Consider the following 13,285-nt stretch of genomic DNA (forward strand, 5'->3'; position numbering starts at 1 on the left):
AGGACATCGCCATAATAGCGATTTTTTTGTTATGCTTGTTGTAAATAAAAGTTCTATGATGCATTGAAATTACATTAAACTAAGATAATACATGGTTATCATAATTTTTCAAATCTTTATTAATACGTTATTACAGAAACAGTAAGTGACATTTTCCGAGAGCGAAATCTGTTGTGGTATTTAAAGATGGTGGTTAGCGAAGAAATCTATGAACATGGGATGACGATTTCCATTGACCAATCAACGGTGTGCAGCGTCACACGTCACACGCAGCCTGGCAAAGAGGTACCTTTCGCTACCCATCCCGAACAATAACTATTTTACCGTGCCGTGCCGACCTGGGCCGGTCAATGGAAAAGCGCCATTAGTTATAACTTACACCACCCTAGGGGTATGTATAAATATTTAGTAGTTACTAAGCTCTACGTCATAACTAGTGTGCTTGGTGCAACCCATTCAAGTTTAGTAGTGACTAAATCTTGATTTAGTAAATACTTACGCTATAACTAGGGTTAGTTTGTACTTAGTAAGAAGTGGCGCAACCGACCCCTGTTGCTCTGCTTGCCAACTTCACTGCGAGGGCTACTAGCTTGCCATTATACTTAACTTGCTAAGCTAGCTTGTCAGCTTCATTGGCTAACGCGTAATACGTGGAGTAAAACTTCTTCCGATAATCTAACTTACTTATCTCCAAATCGGTTTGTGTCCAACTCTGCCTGGGCCCATAACCTGTTAAGCTTGGGTGCACATGAATTGTGTATGAAGAATAAGTAAAGCATGAGACTCTGTATTCTCTTCAGCATGTCTCCGGTAAGTTTATTCACAGACTGATAACAGACTCAACAGTCAACGTAGTGACATCACATTAAGGCAGTGTTCGAGTTATGTGGGAGCCAATGGGAGCTGAGCTCCCATAAGGAAGGTCTGAGCTCCCTTGAAAGCAGTAAAATCATACATAATAATACATTACCACAACCATTATTTGATCAAAAATGTCAATGTAATGAGTATTATTTATAATTATATATTTATTTATATGATAAATAAAAAAAGAACATGATAATAAAAAAAACACATGTTTTCCAAAAGAACTACGCGCACCATTAATCTCCTGTGAATGACAGTATGCCTTTGACTGCCTGCACTTTACCACAAAGACACTATGGCGCGCAGTAGATTATTGTGCAACAGCAGAATATGATCGTTGAGAGCTTGCGAATGTGAAAACACGATTATTGAGAAGAAAACATTCAGTAGCTAGCTATCATGCCGCCCCAAAAAAGGCCACTGCTGCCGACCGAGTCGACAAGCCTGGAAAGTTTCGGGTTTTCATCCAAGAAACCAAACTTGAATTCAGCTGCACCTGTTATGACACCTAACGTTGAAACTGTTGAAATAGCAGAGCTCAAACAAAACCAAGTGCTTCCGAAGAAAGTAGCAGAACTCACCTCCAGTATGTATAAGGAGACAGCTAGTTCGTTCAGGGCAGCGCCTTGTACAAAACTGAATACAATTATGAAACTTCATGAGATGAAGGCCCTACTCGGCCCTACTCACCGATCCGATCATTCATGTGCCCAGATTGTAGAGCACATTGCACAATAGATGAAAAACAAATTAATTTCTAATGTCAAATCACTTGATTCTCGTATTAGCATAACATTAGATGAAAGCACAATTCATGGACGAGCATGCATGATTATTTATGTGAGGTGCGATGTCACTGGAAATGGAGATGTGGACTCTTCGCTCTTAGCTTACTGGGATACCTGAGAACAAAACAAAATAAGGCTTCTTTTTCTTTTACCTTAACTGTGTTAACTCTTTGCACTTCTAGGTGCCAAACATATCCTGAGCAAACCTCTTTAGCTTTATTTTGGTGGCTGGTTTTGTCATCACATCAGCGATCATTTGCCCAATCGGGATATTGAGCATAAGCCGCTTAATACAGGATTATGGTGTGCATGTAAACGCAGTCATTATAAGCTCCACCATAACCTACCAAACACACATTTTGATCACCTATATAAAGCCATCCCACCAGGTGCAATCACTCACAGTAATTAGGTCAGTAGGTGATAATAATCAACACATTATGTATGTAAGCACAAAATATCTCATACATTGATTTTCTTAATCTAACTCAAAAAGTATGGCTCCAACAATGAGTGACTGGGATGAATGGCCAATTGCAGAAGGACACCTGAATGTAGAATGATAGAGAGGAGAACAGAAGGGAGGGAAACACAACAAGGACACACGTGGACGTAACAGCCTCGTATTCCAACTCTGTGTTAGCGGAGTCCAAGTGTTGTACATAAGTGGGGGTCCAGTTCAACGAGACGGGTTTTCATTATGGAACATGCTTTAGGTCCTTTCTTCAGAACCATGTCAATGACGGCACGAGCCTTCTCTGCGTTGTCTAGCGCCACATTCACCGACCGGACTTCATGGTCATTAAGAACTCTCTGGTGCTGAAGTGTATCCAGTAGACTGTTCAGAACCGGTCCTGACACTCGGTTCACAAACTCCGTCCGTACAGAGCGGAGTTGCTCCTCAGTAGAACCTCTCGGCCTCTCAGCCATGTGTTCTGCCACGGCGTTTCTGTCTTTCTCCATCTTCTCTCTCAGTTGGTTTATGTTCTCGTCGTTTTTCTTTTGCTGGTCAACCATCAGTCTCTGCAGGGCCGAGACCTTCTCCTCCAGAGCACGGACATCACTCTCAGCCACCACGCGGCTGGCCTTCTCCTCTGCAGACAGAGATTTTTAAATGTAAATAAAAATGTTGAATACAGAATTTTGTAAAAAAAATAAAAATAATAAAAATAATCAATCTTAGAAAATAAGAATGTTGTTCTTAATTGTCTCGCCTGGTAAAATAAAGGTTAAAAAAATGTATTCTTTATTTATACAACAGTTGGTTCCAACCAAGTAATTTGATTGGACAAGAGGCATTCCATGAGTTACGATATACAGTATAACAGCACTGGGACTTTTAACTTTATGTATCACTCCGCCGCACAGATGTTCTACTAAATGACCGTTAATTAGACTACATGTTTGTGTTCGGGTTACTAGGCAACAGTCCATTTGAAGTTCAGTTGCGGAACTATTTTTTGTTTATTTTTATGATTAAATAAACAATCAAAACATAATCTCTTGTCGCTTATTACTGTTAACTAATAAATCGCGCTGTAGAACTGTTGTATAAAAGCAATATCACACTCGACTCGAGGTCGTGCTGTTATACTGAATATCAGCACAGCGTGTGATATTGCTTAATTAACAGTTGATTGAGAACATGTTTTCTCTTGCAGCAACAACCTGGGGAAGAGTTACAGGGGTAAGGAGAAATTAGCTAATTGAAAGCCGGGGTTGATGATGAGGTGGCCATAGTATTATGAGGGCCGGATTGGGAGGTTAGTCAGGACGACAGCATTAACACACCTACTCTTAGGATAAGTGCCAAGGGGTCTTTAACAATTCAGGAGTTGGGAACTCGGTTTAACATCTCCAAAGGATGGCATTCAATTTTAACATCTCCAAAGGACTGCCCTGGGGCATTGAGGTCTCTTAGACCAGAGGAAAGAGCGCCACCTACTGGTCGAATGAATGGTCTTTATTGTCATTGCTACAGTACAGGTACCAAACAACGAAATTTAGGAGGGGTGGCTCCCCTGGTGTTAGGAAAGAAAAAAAAACACTTTTTCAAAAAATCACAAGAAGGGAAGGAGCTGGTTTACATAAATAAAGGCTATGTACACTATCCACTGTACTATACTGTACAGATAGACGACTAGGGTTGTCATATTGCACAATAGTGTTATTGCACATTTATTTAAAGTGTCGCAGTTTGCAGGCTTGAAATGTACATATTTGTGCCTCAGCACTACACCTGATTTTTTTCAGTCCAGCAGCTGCTATCAATCCGTCCAGACTGTCCAGGGCCCAGAACCTAGGTCTTTGCTGTGTCCAGGGCCTGGACGGCCCTCCAACACCACTTCCAGCAGCCTATTTTGGTCCCCCCCCCCCCCAATCCAAGGATTGACCAAGTCATAGCCTGCTTAGCTTCCCAGACAAGCAACAGAGGGATAGATGCAGGGATGGTAGCCTAGCCTTTGTCAACTCAAAATGTCGCCGTCAGACCGTGAGACTGTCCTCTTGGTCTGATGGTATACGTTTGCGTTTGGGACACCTGGGTTCAATACCCCACTGGTTCTATCTGTCTCTACCTTTAGCCCGCCGCTCAGCTTCAGTGAGGGATTTATCTGCTGCCAGTATGGCCTGACCAATGCTGGCCTTCCCCTGCAGATACACCTTCAGTACCTTTGAGAGCAGTAGAGTTCTCAATGCGGGACAGAGCCACCACAGCGTTTTCCAGACAGGGGATCTGTCCGCTGCGGATCGCTGCCACGTACGTCTCTGCCAGGTTCCCCAGCACTGCAGGACCGAGAAAGGGAGGGAGGGAGGGGGGAGAGGGATGGAAGGGGGAGATGGAGAGAGAGGGTGGGTGAGAGAGTGATGGTGGAAGAGAGGGAGGGAGGGCAAAAGAGACATTCTCATCATAACAGTATAAAGAAGAGGAGAGAGAGAAGGAGAAATAAAGGAGATGAAGAAGTTGTTTCACTAGTAAAGATCAGACCCAGAGGACTGTCCTGAGGAGCTGATATCAGTGTTCTACTACTCATGTCTGATATATCAATATTCTACTACCCATGTCTGATCTATCAGTGTTGTATGAATGAATGAATGGTCTTTATTGTCATTGATATAGTACAGGTACCAAACAACGAAATTTGGGAGGGGGGGCTCCCCTGGTGCTAGGAAAAAAAAACTAAAAACAAGAAGGGAAAAGAGCTGGTTTACATAGGTAAAGGCTATGTACACTATCCACTATACTATACTATACAAATAAAACACTGTGCTGTACTCTATGCTATGCTATACCTATTCTAACATTTCCTATCTCTGAACCTTATGTACCCGAGGGTTGTCATATTGCACATAGTGTTATTGCACATTCATTTAAAGTGTCGCAGTTTGCAGGTTTGAAATGTTCACAGTTGTGTTTCAGTATTGCACATGATTTCAATCTAGTAGCTGCCATCAAATTGTCTAGATTGTCCAGGGCCTAGAACCTAGGTCTTTGCTGTGTTCAGGGCCTGAATGGCCCTGGGGTAGAAGCTGAGCTTCAGTCTGTTTGTCCTTGCGAACATGGTCCTGAACCGCCTGTCCGAGGGCAGCCGAGCAAAGTGTTCGTACCCAGGGTGGGATGGGTCTCTGGAGACCCTGGAGGCCTTCCTGAGGCAGCGTGTGTTGTACAGCTCTTCCAGAGAGGGGAGGGGGGCGCCGGTGATCTTCTGGGCCGATCTCACGACTCTCTGTAGCGCATTCCTCTCTGCGGCTGTGCAGCTGGAGAACCACACGCAGATGCAGTAGGTGAGGATGCTCTCCACTGCGCAGCGGTAGAAGGTCACAAGCATCTCCTGTCCGATGTGGTCTTTCCTGAGGACTCTCAGGAAGTAGAGCCGCTGTTGTGCCTTCTTGATGATGGCTGCTGTGTTGATCTTCCAGGACAGGTCATCCTGTATGTGCACCCCCAGGAATCGGAGGGTTGAGACTCTCTCCACGCTCCCTCCATCGACGAGCAGGGGCTGGACCTCAGATTTTTTCCTCCTGAAGTCCACGATGATTTCCTGGGTCTTTGACTGGTTCAGCAGCAGGTTGTTAACCTTGCACAGCTTGCCCAGCTGCTCCACCTCATCCCTGTACGCCGCCTCGTCCCCCCCCCGAGATGCAGCCCACTACGGTGGTGTCGTCTGCAAACTTTACGATGGAGTTGCTGGGGTGGACGGGGGTGAAGTTGTAGGTGTAGAGGTTGTAGAGGATGGGGCTTAGCACGCAGCCCTGGGGGGACCCAGTGCTGAGTCTGAGGGCTGTGGAGGTGTGGGAGCCCACCCGCACCCTCTGGGGGCGGTCAGACAGGAAGTCCTTGATCCATGCACATATAGAGTGTGATAGTCCCAGGTCTAGTAGTTTGGTCACTAGCCTGTCTGGAAGGATGGTGTTGAAGGCAGAGCTGAAGTCCACAAAGAGCAGTCTCGCGTAGCTGTTTCCCCTCTCCAGGTGGGATAGAGTGGAGTGGAGAGTCGTCGCGATGGCGTCCTCTGTGGACCTGTGGGCTCTGTAGGCGAACTGGTATGGATCCAGGTTGGGCGGGAGGCGTGTGACTATGTGGGCCCGGACTAGTTTCTCGAAGCACTTCATGATGATTGGTGTGAGTGCCACCGGGCGGTAGTCGTTTAGGCAGCTCACCGTGCTTTTCTTCGGGACTGGGATGATAGTTGAGGTTTTCAGGCAGGGTGGGATGGTGGCCTGGGACAGGGACTGGTTGAAGATGTTGGTGAAAACCCCGGCCAGCTGGTCGGCGCAGTCCCTCAGCACCCGTCCCAGGACGCCATCCGGCCCTGAGGCTTTCCTGGGGTCCACCGCCTTCAGCACGCGTCTCACTTCATGCTCTGTGAGGGTGAGGCTGCTGAGAGCTGGAGAGAGTGGTGTTTGTGTTGTGGTTACCTCCGTTCGCCCCTCGTCGAACCGGGCGTAGAAGGAGTTCAGCTTTTCCGCCAGCAGGGGGTCGTCCTCCGCGGCTGTGAGCCTGTTGGCTCTGAAATTTGTCATGTGCTGAACCCCCTGCCACACCCGCCTGGAGTCGTTGCTCAGGAAGCATTCCTCAATCTTCTCTCTGTGGTCTGCCTTGGCCTCCCGGATGCCACGCTTTAGGTTAGCCCTGGTGGTGCTGTACAGCAGTGTATCCTTCGCTGAGATGGCGTTGTCCCTCTCCTTGAGCAGTTTTTGGACCTTCCCAGTCATCCATGGCTTCGTGTTGGGGTAGACCCGGACCCGTTTGTCCACGGTGGCTGAGTTGGTGCAGTTCACTATGTGGTTCAGAACCGACGACGTGAACTGTTCCAGGTCCTCATGCTCATATTCCTGCCATGAGGTGTCATTCAGGCAGATCTGCAGTGGAGCGGACCCTGCTGGCCAGGTTCTGACAGTCTTAGTGGTGATGGGAGCACTTTTCCCCATGGGAGTGTAGGCTGGGATCAGGAGGATTGACACATGGTCAGACATGCCTAGATGAGCTAGCGGTCTAGCCTCGTAAGCAAGCTTGATGTTGGTGTATACCTTATCCAGTGTTTTTTCTCCTCTTGTTGCACATTTAACATGCTGATAGAACTTCGGTAGTACTACCTTCAGGTCAGCATGATTGAAGTCCCCGGCGATTATATGAACTGCCTGTGGGTCTGCGCTCTGTCCACTACTGATGACGTCATGTAGCCGCGCCAATGCTAAGCTACCAACCGCGCTAGGCGCAATGTAAACACATGTTGAACCTGCGTTGAATTCCCTCGGGAGGTATGTGGGTCGGCATTTAACAGTCAAGTATTCCAGGTCTGGGGAGCAGTGGCTACTTACAGTTTTTGTGTTTAAGCACCAGCTGTCCTTCGTAGATATAATGAGGCCGCCTCCGCGCGTCTTCTCACTAAGCAAAGTCCTGTCCGCACGGTGTAAAGTGCGGCCTTCCAGCCCGACGGCCGAGTCCAAGATGGTGTCGTTGAGCCAGGTTTCTGTGAGAATAATCACACAGCTGTCCCCCACGTTGTTATTGGAAGCTACCTGCAGTCTCAGTTCGTCCATCTTGTTAGCCAGAGACCTGACGTTGGATAGGAATATACTCGGCAAAGCAGGCTTATTCGGGCTTCTCCTCAGCCTAGCTAGCAGGCCTCCCCTGCGTCCTCGGCGTTGCTTGCGATCTCGCCGCCGCCGCTTGCGCCTGAGGGTTGGGATAGCGTACCATTTTTCACCCGGTGTCCGAGCGATGTCGAGTGGGATCTGCTGTTGTTTCAAGAATTCCGTTGTTACAGTCCTCTCGTTTTGCGCACCAACTTCTAGTAAGTCTAGTCTGCTGTAGGTACTATTTACACAACCGTTCCCTATAAGTACTAAATTAAAAATGTACATACAAATGTACTTAAAAACACTAAAAAGCACCGATGTTAGGAGCTACCCTAGCCTCGCGTCTGATCGCGCCGCCATCTTGGAACTGTACTACTCATGTCTGATATATCAGTGTTCTAATACTCATGTTTGATATATCAGTGTTCTACTACTGATGTCTGATATATCAGTGTTCTAATACTCATGTCTGATATCAGTGTTCTACTACTCATGTCTGATATCAGTGTTCTACTACTCATGTCTGATGTATCAGTGTTCTACTACTCATGTCTGATGTATCAGTGTTCTACTACTCATGTCTGATATCAGTGTTCTACTACTCATGTCTGATGTATCAGTGTTGTACTACTCACGTCTGCCTGTGACTCTCACGCCCCCCATCAGGGTCTTGGTCTCGGCCTTGGTAAAGATGTGCTCACAGAAGCGTCTAGTGTGCTGAACGAAGCAGGGATCCAGGTCTGCATCAGACAGATCTTCCAAATGTATCAACTTCTCTGTAGTGCCGGGCCGCTCAAACACAAAGCAGGACCGAGAAGTGAAGTATTTCGTCAGGCATTCACGTGGAAGGTTGTACTCCTGGATTCTCCTACTGTGACCTTGGAAAAAAGCACACACGGTTGATGACCCGCACCGGAACCCAGCACCCCTAGCCCCAACCTCCTAGCCCCTAGCCCCAACCTCTTACCTCCTAGCCCTAACCTCTTACCTCCTAGCCCCAACCTCTTACCCCCTAGCCCCAACCTCTTACCCCCTAGCCCCAACCTCTTACCTCCTAGCCCCAACCTCTTACCCCCTAGCCCCAACCTCTTACCCCCTAGCCCCAACCTCTTACCCCCTAGCCCCACCCTCTTACCCCCTAGCCCCACCCTCTTACCCCCAACCTCTTACCCCCTAGCCCCAACCTCTTACCCCCTAGCCCCACCCTCTTACTTCCTATATTATTCCCTATGTGGAGAAGGCCTATGTCTCCTAGCCCCATTTATCCATTGGTGCTCCTCTCACCATTTCTCAGTTGCAGGACGTGCTCCAGGTACTGGTCAGCGGTGATTGGTTGCCCGTCCATCTCCAGTACCAGGCAGAAATCTCTGACTGTCCACACGAAGGAGGGGAAGAAAGTATTGTATTCTGAGTCGTCCTTGTCTGTCTGGTGTGACTTCACCTTGATGTGATCTTTCAGTCTTGTCACATAGCTGTAGGAGGCGGTGTTGAGGGGGACATTAACCAACAGTAGGCTTGCCTTTCCTCCAATCAAATTACATAATTACAGGGCATGGTTATATATAATGCCCATGCTGTTCCGCCCCTCCTATCTCTTCCCTCTCCCCTCTCCCCTCTTCCCCCTCCTAACCTCCCCCCCCCCCCCCCCACACACACTGTAGAAGGATACGAGAGATTCTCCAGAGCTCTGTTATCGAGGGTGCCCATGCTGTTGTACACCAACGTGCTGCTCAGCAGAACCGCCAGGGCGAAGATCCAGGTGTCGTTGCGCTCGTCACCCTGACAACACACGGAGGTCTTAGTCTGTTTACTTAAGCAGAAGCACACGAGAGGCTGTGTGTTGTAACATTTTAAATCATGTGACTTGAGTGTATTATTGATTTTATACAACAGATCGCCTGCATTAAAATAGAGCAAGATTTATTCAAAGATTCATTCACAAACCATACATTTTTCAACAAAACGTGACGCTACGTTCACTACCGTGCAATTTAAGGCGTTCTCTGGTTGTTAGTTCTGACTGCCATGTTAAATCAAAACTACCCAAGTGCTGGTTGATACCATCGTTCCAGTCAGTGTTCTAATACTCATGTCTGATATATCAGTGTTCTACTACTCATGTCTGGTCAACCAAGTGCTGGTTGATACCATTGTTCCAGTGGCTTTTGGGGACGCCGTCCATGATGAGAACAGCTAGGTAACGACTGCATTTTATCAATGGATGACCCCTAACCATCCCCTCTAACCCTGCCACCCCCCTCCCCCCCTGGACATTGCTGTGTTAACTGTTCCCTGTGCCTGCTTGTTAACTCTGTGTTCTATGTGCTCATGTTATCTGTTGCTTGTTGTTTCTGTGTTTTCTGTTTTTCCCATATTGTCAGCGTCTTTGAGCCCCGGAAAAGCGCTATATAAATACAATGAATTATTATTATTATTACACAAAGAGCATGAAGTTCCATCACTTTCACACATAACAACTTCACCATAGAATGTTGGGCATGAGTGAAATGTACATTGGGCAAAATGAAATATATATATATTTGTTTGTCCTGGAGGTCACCAATGATCACAGAATGTGCTCGGAAAAAACATTTGATATAACCCATATTTGGCGACCCCGGTGGTCGTTGGCTCGGGCGCCCTGGCTAAATCATTAGAGCATACTCTGAGCTACATCGGGGCCAAATTTGGTGCTTTTGCACAAACATATCCCTAAGGCCCCCAACTAAAGGGGCTAGGGAAGAATATGATTATGATGAATGTCATTATCTATATATATTATGTTATTAAAAAAACATTTATGTTATATGAGTCTATATAATCTATGTCCACAGTACTGTACCGTTGTCTGTGATCAACGCCGCTTCTGTATTTGTACACTAACACACACAGGAGCTGGGCGGGGTTGTGTTTGACCAATCACAGTTTGGTTCATAATCAGTCAATGATGATGATGTCAGCAACCAATCCTCGCGCTCTTTTCCACACTGAACATTCTGCAGTTTTGTTTTTGAGTCGCATAATGTTTCACATTACGTACAATAGACATTGTGTGCAGTAACTGACATTCCCAGACCCCCACATCTCTCACACACTGACACACTCACACATTGACACACTCACACACTGACACACTGACACACTGACACACTCACACACTCACACACTGACACACTGACACACTGACACACTCACACACTGACACACTGACACACTCACACACTGACACACACTCACACACTGACACACTCACACACTCACACACTGACACACTCACAGACTGACACACTCACACACTGACACACTCACACACTCACACACTGACACACTCACACAGACACTGACACACTCACACACTGACACACTTACACACTCACACACTGACACACTCACACACACAGACACACTGACACACTCACACACTCACAGACTGACACACTCACACACTGACACACTGACACACTCACACACTGACACACTCACACATTGACACATCACACACTCACACACTGACACACTCACACACTCACACACTGACACACTGACACACTGACACACCTTCTCCACGTCCCCCAGCCCCTCTGTGTCCAGCAGCACCAGAGTGACGTCAGGATACCAGGGGTGAGGCACACACCACATCCAGATGCCCTTAGTCGTGGACTGGATGGTGGATCCCAGGGCAAACCCTGGAGGATGAAAGAAGAGGAAACAAACCATTCCTCCAATGTTCATACAGAGAGACTCTTTACAGAGTTGGCTGAATGGGAGATGTTGACACCAGGATGCAGCTGCATCCTATGATAGACAGTGTAAACCATGGAGCATAAACAGCACAGGGAGCTCTGTCTCGAACACGCTGAGAGCTGAGAGACGGTCCAGATAGAAACCAGCGTTTAGACCCAACAGCCTTATTATGGTTCAGATGGACCTCAGGTCTTCCTTCTGCTCTTTATTTTCAAAAGAGAATCATCTGTTGGACTTTGTCAATCATTTCAAACATTTCAAACTAAATGTTTGTCTGAGAATTGAGGCTGAGAGAAGAGGAGCTGAGAGAAGAGGAGCTGAGAGACTGAAAGAGAAAGCAGAACGTCAGACAAGGAGCCCGTCCTCTGATTTCTTCCTCCACCAGCCTCCACTATGTGTGCCTGAGTTAGAGTAGTCCGGGGGGGACATCAGTTGTCCCTATATGTGTTTTGTAATAAGAGAAAGTACAAACGTGGTCAGAGCATTTGAAGACTGTCTGTGTCCCGGGTCATTCATGGCTGAATAGCAGTGGTCAGAAACTAAACGTTTTGCACAGTGTTCTATTTGCTAAGGAGGCATCATATGACAACATAGACGAAGGTTTGTCTAGTTCTTCACTGGCTTCACATTTCTTATAGCTCTAGTTTGTTGTGTTATCGTCATGAATGAATCACAACCATGGAGTGTTTGGCTATGAATGAAGTGGCTATTGTTTGGATGTTGGTCCGTGACTTAGAGGCTATTAAACCTCAGGATTCACCCACCTTTAGTCCTCCCAGCCAGCTTGTTCATGAGGTAGGACTTGCCGGTGCGGTACAGCCCAACCACAGACACCACCACCACATGCTGGTCGATCTGGTCCAGGATTTCCTGAGAGCTCGGGACCACGCGCAGCCTCCCGCCTCCATCGTTCTCGATCAGACACACCGGCTCCGTCATGAGCACTGTTCTTCTGCCTGCCATGACGGTTCTACACACACACACACACACACACACACACTACATTTAGACAAGGGTACACACAGTCAATCCTAACATCACCACTAGGCAACCATACCATATGTGACACGGTTTCATTAAAAGGTCCTCATCTCGGCAATTGTGAAAGCTCGCAATCGAGCCAAACAAGTATTGTTGTGAAATAAATTGTTTTCCGGTTTTTGGCATAGGACGAAAATTGAAGCGATGAAGAACCCACTCGATATCATATCCAACAGTTTTACATTCACTAAATACCTACATTTAGCAAAGTCGGGTGGGGGGTATTAGTGTGGCAGTGTGTGTAGCCACGCCCACCCCAGCTTTATGTAAGGAGCCATGTGCGTATGGAGCTGTTTGTTGACAAGTTTACAAAATGGATGCTGGAGCTCTCGCTAAAGCTATCAACAGATTTTAATTAAGCAGGCAGAAATATCGACAGTGGGCAATTAATGAACTCCTTAATATTGGACTATACATAATGAAAACTCCGAACGGGAACTCCGAACTCCGAATCTGACGATGACGAAGAAGACAACGGAATGTCAGACATTGAATTGCCACTATGCATGGGACAGTCATCTGCAGACAGACCTTCTGCTGTGTTCTTGGGTAAGTTTTAGTGAGTTACATGTGTTGTTTACTAGGATTTTGCGTTGTTTACTTAGGATAGCCAAACAGTTATTTGTTGTTTTGTGAGTAAGGTAGATAGCGCCGTTGTTAGCATCAGTTATCAGACCACTGAAACTGCTCACCACGATTATGCCACCCCTCTACGAAACTAATAGGAGATGGTGGGAGGAAGAAATAGGTTGTCAAAGATAAAA

The 13,285-nt window shown here is 46.8% G+C and overlaps 1 protein-coding gene across 1 annotated transcript; it reads right to left on the reverse strand.

Moving 5' to 3' along the window:
• Nucleotides 1-811: 811 nt before the first annotated feature.
• Nucleotides 812-12,419, reverse strand: LOC308172761 (guanylate-binding protein 1-like; the record flags this gene model as incomplete). Its single annotated transcript, XM_080547712.1, has 7 exons — nt 812-2,749; nt 4,326-4,439; nt 8,372-8,614; nt 9,021-9,208; nt 9,406-9,515; nt 11,295-11,422; nt 12,245-12,419. The coding sequence occupies 7 exons, from the start codon at nt 12,417-12,419 to the stop codon at nt 2,295-2,297; spliced, it is 1,413 nt and encodes a 470-aa protein (XP_080403838.1). The 3' UTR covers nt 812-2,294.
• Nucleotides 12,420-13,285: the final 866 nt, after the last annotated feature.

The sequence above is a fragment of the Nansenia antarctica genome, assembly GCF_963989245.1.
Source record: "Nansenia antarctica genome assembly, chromosome: 17".
In the NCBI taxonomy this organism is placed as follows: domain Eukaryota; kingdom Metazoa; phylum Chordata; class Actinopteri; order Argentiniformes; family Microstomatidae; genus Nansenia; species Nansenia antarctica.